Here is a 13,471-nt window from a genome sequence, read left to right on the forward strand (position 1 = left end):
CGTGGCTGGCGCCTTAGCCGGTTGAGCTATAGGCGCCGAGCCTAAATTTCTAATTTAATTATATTGGTATAAAGAAACATACTTTAGCTTGAATTTATTCAGATTTATTGAAATTTGTTTCAAATACCAGAGTATGATTTATCTTAGTAGATGGTCTACTGTTGTTGGGTAGAATATTCTATAAAAGTTAGGTCAAGTTAGGTGATGTTAGGTGATGATGTTGTTCAAGTACTTTGCAATTTTAATGAGTTAATTTAAAGGCATGTTTTTCTTATATGCTTTATATATTATATGTCATAGTTGTGCATCATGGCTTCAGTTTTAGTCTATCACAGTATATTCTCTATTACTTCTTGTGACAGATTTTATTTGACAAAGAAGGCCACAACATTATCTCTCATTTCTCATGCCCTTCTAAAATGTGAGAATTGGCTATCCTTAGTGACTTGAAATCAGTATAATTTACCAGGGATGGTGTTGCATGGCTCCAAAAAAGGGGGTAGGTGCTCAGGCTTACAGTCCTAAATACTTCTTTGGCCGTTCCAGGCCTGGTGTCAAATATGTAGGTGAAGAAAAGTAATTTTGGAAGTAAATCCTCCAGCTCCAGCTTCTGCAGCTGTTGAAATCAACACCAGTCTCCTGAAGCTTCCCAGATGAGGCCCCTCTGACCCATAGGATCCCTAAGTACAATAAAATATTTATTGTTCTACATCACTAAGTTTGATTAGTGGTCATTGCATAACAATAGCACAGTCCTCCCTCAATATGCCCTGGGGACTGGTTCCAGGACTTTCACATGAACCAAAAAGGATGCAGACTCAGGTCCTGCGGTCTGCCCTGTGAATTCCCGTATACAGAAAGTCAGCCTTGTGCTTATGCAGGTTTGCATCCCCAAATGCTGTGTACTTAATTACCTTTGGTTGAATAGAAACAGTATATAAGTGGACCCACACAGTACCAACTCTTATTCAAGAGTCAACTGTAGTGAAATATTACTTCTTTTTCTGTAGGACTGGAAGGTAGTAGACATTTTAGCTTCTATATATCTGAAAAAATTTTTAACCTCACTTTTTTTCTTTTAATTTTTTTTTGGGCAGGGCTGGGTTTGAACCCGCCACCTCCGGCATATGGGGCCGGCGCCCTGCCTTTGAGCCACAGGCGCCACCCTTAACCTCACTCTTAATTGGTGGTAGTTTAATTGACTCTAGAACATTTGGATATAATTCAGAACTTTGACCTTATTTCATCATTGTCTTGTTGCATTTTATTTTGCCAGTGAGACTTGATGTAAATGTGATCTCATTTCTTTATGTGGGCAATGTTTTCTTTTCCCTTTTGAAGCTTTCAGTATTTTGGGGTTTCAGATCTGTCATCAAAGTGCATTTAGGTAACCCATGGGCCATTCCATGTGAGGCCTCTTGTCTTTTTATTTGCCTCTGTAGATTTATTACAATAATCTAAAATCTTTAACCCTTGACTCTTTTAATACTCTTTAGAGTTGTTTACTTCTTGATTAAGTCTAATTGCTTTCTCCCTTTCACCATATTATCCTTCATCAAATTTGGGTACTCCTGAGATGTTTTGTTGGTGATTTTGTTTGCTTTTTGAGATGCTCCATTACTTTCTCTGCAAACATATGTCAGTTCATAGCTGCCTGCATTCCTAGACCATTGGGAACAACACAATACCAGAAAGAGGTTAGGGTTTCTGGTTTTCCTACGTGTCACTGGATACTGGAAACTTCCTGGTCTTTTGGGGATAAATACCTAATATTACCTTTTTCACCCATGGTCTGAAGATAGAAGATAAGCTGACCATTTGTCTCCTACAGAAATACTTTAATCAATAACTCGGGTTTCCCTCAGTGAAGTTTCTCACTTGCCATTTTGCTGCTTCAGAGCAGGAGCCAACACCTGCTTCGTCATCAGTTTTTTTCCCTGAGTGCTCTATAGGAATATCATTACCTTCCTTAACCTGATCTCTTCTGCCTTTTGTCTTTCAGTAATGAGATTCCTCATCATTTCTGGTTCACTGAGGACACTTACCCCTTGTTTGTTTTTCAGGACTCTTAAGAATTTAAGGAGCGAGTAGGACTCTGGAGTAGGTGCTTAGTCTGGTATTGTAGTCCACTTGTAGAAGCTATATTTAAAATGTACAGAAATCTCATGTGCTTTGGGTAAGGACCTGTAGTCCACTTCTGCCAGTTCTTGCTTAGGTCTTCTTTGATTACCAGGTAGAAAAGCGCCTTGTGTTTTTCTGAATCTTGTTATCTCTTCATCTATTCTTGGATCTTGGTGTCAATGAAAAACTTTTTGTGGTATATTAATAATAAGTTGATTTACATTCTAATTTTGGCAAGACTGCATGGGAAAATGTTATTAAGTAAAAATGCTACCAGATAGTTTACATAATGTTTGGAAAGATGTTGCCTATGCTACTTGTGTATTTTTTTTTTTTTTTGGTTGTATATCAAAAAATATTTAGGATGTTTCCAGTGACTAAAATAGTTTTATCAGGCTGTTAAAGGCTCAGTTTTGAATATATTTGCATAGGCTTTTGTTTTAAGTAAACCAGAGTGTTTGTTTTTCCTGTAATCTGTGGATTTATTGGAGACTTATATTAAGGAAAGATCTTTTTTTTCCCAGACCAGCATCTTAGACATGTCGAAAAAGATGTTTTGATCCCTAAAATGATGAGAGAAAAGGCCAGAGAGAGGTGTTCTGAACAAGTTCAAGGTAAGATTCAAATATTCATGTAAAGATCAAATTTATTTTTAATAATACGATCTGAATTTAATCCTTAGCCTGTGAGTCAAGTAGTCAGTGAATTAATATGTATGAATTGCTTCTCACCCTTTCACTGAAATTCCAGTATTTCAGCTTTCAGAACTTCCAGCAGTGTTCAATTCATTTACAATTTAAAAATATTCTGCCAAATTACTAGGAAAACATTTTTTCCTCCCTAGAAGTACAGTTATATACAGAGAAAAAATTGGTGTATTTTGGAGAACTGAGTTGTTCTGGTGATTTTAATAGGGAAAGAAGAAAGGCCAAGTCTAACATGTACCTGTTTTTCATCTGTCAACATATTCATATGTATGCGTGTATATATATTTGAGTATATATATATTTTCTAAGATGATTTTCTTTGGTGTCATTGTCTATTGCTGAATTGTTAATGGAATCCTAGTAGGACCAACAGTGAGTCTGTGTTATTTTTGTTGTATGTTTCTAAGTGGAAGATATTTATATAAATACATATACCAGACACCCACATGTATATGTTTTTCTTTGGAAAATATTTTTTAACATAAAATATTCCTATATTCTGTAAATCTAGAGACATATTGTTGATTAATGTATATATAACACTCTAGTGAAAAATATAAATAAAGCAGTGGAAGGTAAAAAATGCAGCCATAGTACATTTGTAAATAATGAGTAATTAGAGAAACAGATGGCAATATTACTGTAGAAATATTTAAACAAAAACTACCTCTTGAAGTGGCCATCAAAAAGAAGTAGTACTCTGCAAAATTTCACTAACACAGGCTGTTTTTCTGGCTCCTCCTCTTCACTTTCTCCTGGGACAAGGGACCACTGTAATTTTTAGGATGATGGGCTACACTTTCACTGTAAACTTCTATATAGGGGAGCAGGGCTGTGTCAGTCCCAGTTGCAGGACTGTGTCATTTATGTCCCTGTCCCTGTCCCTGCCCCTGCCCTCAGCCCTTATAGAAGATCTTTGCAGTTGATGGATAGAGGCAATAAAAGAACGGTAGTTCCTTAGACTCAACAATGTGTGGTGGCCATTTCTGTTTATTAAGTTAAATGACTTCTTATGACCTATTCCATTTTAAAATCCATTAATAAGTTAGTAAATTAAAATAATCATTCCAGAATTTTACTCTTGCTTTCACTTGAATTAGTTGTTTAATCGGAGGACCTTCCTTCAACACCCACCCCCAAGTGTCTGGAAAAATGAGCCCATTGTCACCTGCAAACAGGGTTTGGTGCACATCTGGCATTGGCAGGTGTTATGCTGATAGTCACAAGAGACGTGTTCCCCATTTATGTCCTAGAACTTTAAAAATATGTACCCTGATTCAGATGAGGAAGGATAAAATTAATTAAAAATTAATTAAAAATATATACCCTGATTCAGATGAGGAAGGATAAAACTTAAAAATGGATGATAAATAAAAAAAAAGATAGTAAAAATGTATTTATGTATTACAGATATCAGTCTGAAGTTATAAAAATAAGTTCATTTATGCTGTTTTGTAACACATTGTTCTGATACCTAGAAGGAAAAAAGTTAGCTAACTTAATTATAGATTTAATTTTTACCCACGTGATTCTGATGAGAATGCAGAGTGATTGCCCAGCCTTGGGTTTCAGAACTGCCTTTCTTTACTCATAGACAGTGAAACTTTGTTTTTACTTTTTGAAATGAAAGAATGGAGTATAACTAAAATATTTATTTACATTGCACATCTACAACTTTATAATGGTACAGAAGTGAAAGTGTTTAATTTTCACTTCTTTATCAAAAGTTGGTTAGGGTGTTGACAGGGTTAGGTTTTGTTTTTTTTTTAATGTGCTTATGGTCTTCTAAAGGCTTGAAAACATCTTAAAATCTGAGATTCACTTGGATTATTTCAGTGCATTTGCTGTTATTAGAATGTATGTTCATTATAAATAACAATTGGATTTTTGAATATTTAAATTTCTTATGGGTAACCTTAGATTGATTTTTTTTTTTTTTAGGCCATGTGGTCCAAAATACTGTTTAAGAGTCTAAAATTGATTATTTTATAAAATAAATCCTAAGTATTTTCCTTGTTTAACCATGTAAATTAGGAAAGAATGAAATTAGTATTGCCCAAGCAGCAGAATAAGGCTGCATTCAAACTGAACAATAAGACATAATTTGGAGTCAGGACACTTCCATTGTAGTTTATTTACTATTTATAGCATTTGCATTATTAAATAATTATGGGATTTTATATAAAACTCTTGTGTATGCTCATTGTTTGAATCTTGGATAAAGATATAGGAATTTTAATAAGTGATCTGACTTCTGCTGAATGCCTGAAATGTGATTATGTAGGAAGGTTTTTCTGTCTGATTTTTTTTTTTCTTATGTCATTTCAACCCAGCTGATCGTAAGAATTGGGTCAGACCGCCAGCAACTTAGGTTTGTGCAGGGAATGGAACAGCTTTTCCAGGGACAAAGAGAAATGAAATCACTTTCAATGAAGGAAAGATGCCTCATTATAGTCACCAACAGCAGTTATTGACAGCTACACTTCCTATTAACAAGGAGCATTTAACTAAGAGTTTGGCTGTTGGATCTTTGGACTTGATCTAATTTGCTAGCATTAATTAGTTTCTTTTGAGCACAGACACTTGGTGCTCACAGCTATAGATTTGGAGGGCTAATTAGGATAGAAAATTGAACAGAATTGGGTAAGGCATTAACCTTCAACCATTACCAGCTGGGACACTGATAAAGACCACAAAGTCCAAATGTTCCCTATTGATGTGAGGAGTACCCTAATGAATATCAATTTCATCCAGGTTGCTATATTCTTACTAGTTCTGTCTTCATTATGATTTTTTAACCAGCTTACATGATACCTTCATTATCTGTTTACTGTTGGTTTTTACTATATGCTGTTTTCATCTGAATTGCATTTTCATCTAATATTTAAATACAATAAAATTTTGTCTTAATGCAGTAGATAACATTTAGAGTGTTTCATCATTATATACTCTAATACTTTTAAAATTTATCTTTAGTCTACAGTTACATAATTCTTATTCTACAGTGAATTTTTTTAAGTTCCAATAACTGTGCCGTTTCAGTATAATGAAAACAACAATAAATCTTAGCCTTTGGAAGACAGTCAAGCAGTGTTTATGTTATTAAAATGGCATCAATTTTAGAATATTTGAATAAAATAAATTTTTAAGAATGTAAAGTAATAAAAGTATTTGTTTCTTTTGGAAGAGAAAAATAGTGATCACCTGTTCTTTTGGAACCTTGATATGATTAAAGTAGCTTGATTTAGAGATTAAATACTTATAGAATCAAGATTCTGGTCTTGTAGCTGCCCATAGCTCAGTGGGTAGGGCGCCAGCCACATACACCCTGACTGGCAGGTTCGAACCCAGCCTTGGCCAGCTAAGACAACAACTGCAACAACAACAACAACAACAGAAAAAGTAGCTGGGCATAGTGGTAGGTGCTTGTAGTTCCAGCAACATGGGAGGCTGAGACAAGAGAATTGCTTAGTCCAGGGGTCCCCTTAAATAGGGGACCAGTTCACTGTCCCTCAGACCATTGGAGGGCTGGACTATAGTTTAAAAGGACAGACAGCAGCTAAGCAGGACAGGGAGCGGCGGCAAAAACACCCGATGGGCCGGATAAATGCCCTGGGTGGGTCGCATGTGGCCCGCGGGCCCTAGTTTGAGGACGCCTGGCTTAGTTCGAAGAGTTTGAGGTTGCTGTGAGCTGTGACGCAGTGGCACTCTACCTAGGGGTGACAGCTTGAGACTCTGTCTCAAAAACAAAACAAAACAAAAATCCTGGTCTTAGTATTGTGGTAGTTTGGACAAGATTATAAGCTGTGTTGGTACCAAAAGATGAGTTACTGATTTAAATATAAATTTCAACTTTATAGAATTCTTTTGCCAGTGATACTATTGGCAGTGAACAGAGCCACCAAAACAAACGACTACAGAGCTTTTTTTTCTTTTTGCTATGAGAGATTAAGACTTGGTCATCAGGATGGGTTGGAACTTTATTTAACCTAGCTATATTCTTTTACTAATGCCTTTCTTACCTTGGGCCTTCTTTTGCTTCATTTTAATGTTTCCTTTGTGTTTGTGCTGCAGTCTTTTTGATATTTTATCCAGTAAGTGGGGTATAGTTCTAGAGAAGTTCTATAAAGTATAAGGAAGCATGGATTATTTCTTTGAAATATCACAGAGCTCCAGTTAATTAACACAGAAGTTTGATAAAATGCCTCACCCCTTCTTCTATTAGGCATACATAACTCAACAGAAGTATGTTAAATTTTGTTAAATTCCAAAGATTTATGAATAGATGCAAAAGAGAATTAAAATAAGAATGCATAGGATATTCTTTAGGAACTTTGCAGGCAGAGAATTATCAAAACATCTTTGAAACAAGTTGGAGGGCTGTAGATTCCAACCTGCATCTGTGGAGAACTTTTCATTTGTTGTTTGAACTGTACTATTATTTTCACATATATTTATGTCATTGGTGTTCACCAATATTAACAAATGCAGAAGTGGAGATGCCACCTATCTTTAGACTGGTTTGGGTATGCTAAGAGTCTAACAATCACCAAATATGGTCAATATATGTTATATATAAGATATATTTCTTGTACTCTGAGAAATATAGATAGATATAAGACACAGTTCTTGCTCTTTAGATCTATACTGGATTGTGTCTCCTGGCTTTGGCAGATTTGCTCAGGAGACTCCCAGGACTTAGCATATAGTTGTATTTATGGCTAAGATTTATTACATCAAAAAGATATAAAACAAAAGTGAAAAGACATATGACCTGAGTTCAGAGGAAACTAGATGTAATTGCTAAGAGTCCTCTCCTGATAGTATCCTTCAGGCATGCTTAATTTCTCCAGCATTGAATTTGGAAAATACATGTGAAATGTTGCCCACCAAGGAGGCTTATTAGGGATTTAGTCCTTAATTTTTGTTGGAAGTTGGTCATTTGGGCACCCTCTGCCTAACTAGTACCAAAATGTCAGATCCCTGAAAGGAAAGCAGGTGTTCAATATAAACCATAGTGTTGCACAGACAGTTTGGGCACACAGAGTAACTCTTACCAACTAGGTAATGGTAGGACACTTCTAAAACTCAAGTTCTCAGATGCCTGCTAAGGTCCAACCTCGCAAACACCCCTTTCTAAGGATAGCAGTACCGTGTCTACTATGTGAACTCTTTTCTGCACATGGGCACAATGAAAGTTAATTAGCAGTAAGTATATGCCTGTCAGCCTGATGTTATGCCAATGGAATCATAAGTAATAACCTTATATCAAAATATATTATTTTAAAATTATTTTAAAATAAAGTATACAATAGGCCCTTATAGTTTCAGTTACCCAGTCAACTGTGGTCTGAATTTTATCATCTCTTATCATAAGAAAAATGAGTACAGTACAATAAGATATTTTGAGAGAGTGACCATGCTTAATTTACATTACTGTGTATTACTATAATTTTTCTATTTTATTATTATTAATCTCTTTGTATAATTTAGACATTAAACAACTTTATCATATGTCTCTATGTATAGGAAAAAACCTAGTGGAGTTCAGTACTATTTGTGGTTTCTGGCTTCGGCTGGGATTCTAGAATGTATTTTTCATGGATAGTGGGGGGGGGGCGTACCACTGTATAATGGTCATTTCTCATTGATCCATTGTTTTTCAGTTACATTTGTTAACTCATACCTCTGTTATTGGAATCATTGGCTTATTATGGTTGTCTTCTTTCCAAAGACAAGATAGTTTTACAATGAAATTAATATGTAATTATAATTTACATAATAAAATATGTACTTGTACACAAATATCCTTGAATAGAACAGCTGTTTTTCTTCTTATAGAGAAAGGTACAGTGTTAGTTTCAAAAGTAAATGAAAACTCCGAATGCTAAATATTTAAATGACTAAGTTTGCAGGGAATTTTGTCAAGATGGATTTTTAAACAATTTATGCAGCTCCTCTTTGGAGGTATATTTATGAAAAGTCTACAGTTGAGCACAAACACAAAGAATTACATGTCTTGAAACAAAAGTATTGTTAAATTGAATAAATATTATAAAATGTCATAGCTTTTCTACCAGGACTTCATTAATAAGTTTTTCTTATTCTAGTCTTCCTAGACTAACTTTCAGTTATTTTACTGTAATAGACTTAAATGATTTCTCTTTAGGAGAAATTAATCTAAAATTAAATATGGTCTTTAAATAGTGCCATGCCCTTACATGTAAAATCTGAGCACAAGATCACATTTCCTTAAATTATCTGATGATCCTTCAGTTGTAATTGTCATTCTTTCCAGATAATCAGACCCTGAAATTGATAAGCTTTTTGCAGATACCCACAGATAATTACATTTTAACTGAAAAAGGCATCTTATATATCTGTTGGAAACAATAATAAAGGAGGCCATTTAGTGTATATGAAACTTAGACTGATAGATTTTGAATGAATTAAATGAATTAAAAAAAATTAGTCCTATACTAGATAGACTGGAATTTGGGCTAGAATTTGCTTTGAATTATAATGTGTAAAACAGATAAAAGTAATGCTTTATTGTATTATGCTTCATTTTGTTACATTTGCTAGAGTTAATAGATGACAACAATGTTATATTATTTTATGAGCCAGATTTTAAATCAGAAGGTATAGATTATAGTTGCAGCTTTTGTATTTATAAACTTTCCTTCAAGTTTATTTTTATATTTTTCTCTTTTGGGGGATGCAAGGTATAGAATAAATCCTAAATTACATAAAGAAACATTTTAAAGGGTAATGATGTCTTAGGACTTACTTAAATTTTCAAAATATTATTGGTTAAACAGAGATTATAGGGATTTTATTCTGAGCCCCATAAACAAGTTTATCTGGCATCATATTTTAATACATTGGTTGTTTCTATTGTGTTAGCATTTGGTGAAACTAGTTGCACAATTATTACATTACTAAAAATACTTTTTTTTACAAAAGCAAATATAGAATTTTGAGATTCCTTAGAGCATTTGAGCAGAACTTTAGGGTGATATGGAACATAATTATTTGAAAATGTTCTGTATGTCACTCACCATTAAATGAACAGTAGTAAAACAGACAAAATCCATTACAATATGGACCCACATTTCAATGGGAAAGGAGGACAAATAATAATTTTATTAGTAAATGTAAGTTTTCTGTAGAGAAATAAAATTGGCTAAAGGCAGTGGGGAGTACTGGTGTTGAAATAGGGCTGCCATCTTTTTAAAGTGGTCAATATGGTCTCATTGAGAAAGTGACATTTGGACGAATTTCTTAAGGAGGACGAGGTGTGAGATATGCAGATATTTTTGAGAGAATGATCTGAGTAGAAGAAAATAGCACATACGAAGCCTCAGATAATAGCAAAATGGCATCTTTGAAGAACACACAAAAGTTCAGTGTGGTATGGGAGGAGGAGCAAGATGGCCATCTGGAGCCAGCTTTCCACCGAGGCTCCCATCCAGAAGGAGAGTTAAAGGACAGAAGTTTAGCAAATAAGCTAATGGTTTGGAGCTGAGCCAAGAGAGAAGGTTGAAGAATGTACATCGGCTCGGTGCCTGTGGCTCAAGCGGCTAAGGTGCCAGCCACATACACCTAAGGTGGCGGGTTCGACTCCCCAGCTCGGGCCCACCAAACAACAGTGATGGCTGCAACCAAAAAATGGCCAGGCGTTGTGGCGGGCGCCTGTGGTCCCGGTCTGGGTGACTTAATTGCTGGTATTTCTCCAAAGCTGAAACTTCTACCCAGAGTAACTGATTCACTAGGGTAGGACAGAGACCAGCTGAAAATAAGACAAAGCCACTTAGCCCCACCACACCAAGCAAGTCCCCAGTGTCTCAGAATGTAGTACTTTACAGGTTGTTTGCAAAACTCTAGGGGAAAAGGTACAGACACCAGTCCCAGCTCTTGGGCAAAGGACTGGTTAATCACTACTCTAGGAGCCCCCAACCCAAGTTCACCTTATCTGCTCATCTAGCCAAACGTTGTAAAATAATCATGGGTCAGAATCAGCAGAAAAACTCTGGTAACATGAATAAACTAGAGTAGATCAACTCCCCCGGAGAATGACATGGTGGACACAACTGAAGATTCCATTCATAAACAAATGGCTGAGATGTCAGAAATCGAATTCAGAATTTAGATTGCAAATAAGATTAATAGAATGGAGGTAAAATTGGAATTAGAAATTTAAGAAGCATTTCGAAAGTTGTCTCAAGAATTCAGTGAATTCAAAGACAAAATCACCAGAGTTTGACACATTGAGACAAGAGCTGGCAGCCCTCAAAGATCTGAGAAATGAGAAATACAGTAGAACCCCTCAGTAACAGAATGGAGCAGGCAGAAGAAAGGTGCTCCCAAATGTTCAAAGAGGAAGAGAAATGGAGAGCAAAAACAGATCATTCTCTCAGAGAGCTCTGGGATAGTTTGAAGAAAACTAGTATTTGTCTTATAGGAATTCCTGAAGGCAACAAGGTTGCTTCAAAAGGCACAGATGCTCTACTTCATGAGATAATGAAGGAGAACTTCCCAGACATGCCAAGAGATTCTGAAATTCAGATAGCAGATAGTTTCAGAACCCCAGCATGACTCAACCCAAATAAGACATCTCCTGGGCACATCATAATTAACTTTACCAAGGTTAATATGAAGGAGAAAATTCTGCAAGCAGCCACATGTAAGAAAACGATAACTTACAAGGTGAAGGATATTAGAATGATTGCAGATCTCTCTGCCAAAACCTTCCAAGCTAGAAGAAAGCGCTCATCAACTTTTAATGTCCTAAAACAATATAACTTTCAACCCAGGATCCTGTATCCAGCTAAGCTGAGTTTCATTTATGATGGAGAAATTAAATACTTTAATGACATTCATATGTTGAAGAAATTTGCCATAACTAAACCAGCTCTCCGGGATATTCTCAGACCTATCCTCCATAATGACCAGCACAATCCTCCACTACTTAAGTAAACTCACTCAGAAACTTTTGATAAAATTCCAACTTCCACAGTGGCAAAAGGATTAAAAATATCCACTGGACTTTTGAAAAACTCAATACCCAAAATTCTACCTGGCTTATCAATATTTACAATTAATGTGAATGGCTTAAATTGTCCTCTTAAGAGGCACAGTTTGGCTGACTGGATACAAAAACTCAGGCCAGATATCTGCTGCACACAAGAATCTCATCTTACCTTAAAAGATAAACATAGACTCAGGGTGAAGGGATGGTCATCTATATTTCAGGCAAATAGAAATCAGAAAAAAGCGGACATTGCAGATACAATAGGCTTTAAACCAACAAAAGTAAGGAAAGATAAGAATGGTCACTTCATATTTGTTAATGGTAACACTCAACATGATGAGATTTCAATTATTAACATTTATGCACCCAACCAGAATGTGCCTAAATTTATAAGAGAGACTCCAGACATGAGCAACTTGATTTCCTCCAGCACCATAATAGTTGGAGTGTTTAACACTCCTTTGGCAGTGTTGGATAGTCCCTTCAAAAAGAAGCTAAGCGAAGAAATTTTAGACTTAAAATTAACCATTCAACAATTGGATTTAACAGACATCTACAGAACATTTCATCCTAAAAAAACTGAATACACATTCTTCTCATCAGCCCATGGAACATACTCCAAAATTGGTCACAAGTCTAATCTCAGCAAATTTAAAAGAATAGAAATTATACCTTGCATCTTCTTGGACCATCATGGAATAAAAGTTGAACTCAGTAACAACAGGAATCTGCAGACTCATACAAAATCATGGAAACTAAATAACTTTATGCTGAATGATAGCTGGGTCATAAATGAGATGAAGAAGGAAATTACCAAATTTTTGGAACAAAAAAATAATGAAGACATGAATTATCAGAACCTCTGGGAAACTGCAAAGGCGGTCCTAAGAGGGAAATTTATAGCACTGTAAGCCTTCCTCAAGAGAATGGAAAGAGAAGAAATGAACAACTTAATGGAACATCTCAAGCAACTGGAAAAAGAAGAACAAACCAGCAGAAGAAAAGAAATAACCAAAATTAGAACAGAATTAAATGGAATTGAAAACAAAAGAATTATACAACAGGTCAATAAATCAAAAAATTGGTTTTTTGAAAAGGTCAAAAATAGATAAACCTTTTGCTAACCTAACCAGGAAAAAAAGAGTAAAATCTAATTTCTTCAGTCAGAAATGGTAAAGACAAAACAACAACAGACTCCTCAGAAATTAAAAAAATCCTTAATGAATATTACAAGAAACTCTATTCTCAGAAATATGAAAATCTGAAGGAAATAGACCATACTTGGAAGCATGCCACCTTCCTAGACTTAGCCAGAACGAAGTAGAAATGTTGAACAGGCCTATATTGAGTTCTGAAATAGCAACAAGTATATAAAATCTCCCTAAAAAGAAAAGCCAGGGACCAGATGGCTTCATATCAGAATTCTACCAAACCTTTAAACAGGAACTAGTACCTATATAACTCAACCTTTTCCAAAATAAAGAAAAAGAAGGAATACTACCCAACACATTAAACATCACCTTGATCCCCAAACCAGGAAAAGACCCAACAAGAAAAGAAAATTATAGACCAATATCTCTAATGAATATTGATGCAAAAATATTCAACA

The 13,471-nt window shown here is 35.3% G+C and overlaps 1 protein-coding gene across 1 annotated transcript in view; it reads left to right on the top strand.

The window, feature by feature from the left end:
- The window catches only part of CMC1 (C-X9-C motif containing 1), an 82,475-nt gene that overhangs the window by 21,657 nt on the left and 47,347 nt on the right, over nt 1-13,471 (top strand). Inside the window, exon 2 of the mRNA XM_023513844.1 lies at nt 2,646-2,735. Within this exon, the coding sequence (XP_023369612.1) occupies nt 2,690-2,735 (46 nt within the window). The 5' untranslated portion in view covers nt 2,646-2,689. The remainder of the gene's footprint in view (nt 1-2,645; nt 2,736-13,471) is intronic.

This window comes from Otolemur garnettii, unplaced genomic scaffold, assembly GCF_000181295.1.
Source record: "Otolemur garnettii isolate 467f Iridium unplaced genomic scaffold, OtoGar3 scaffold00002, whole genome shotgun sequence".
NCBI lineage: Eukaryota > Metazoa > Chordata > Mammalia > Primates > Galagidae > Otolemur > Otolemur garnettii.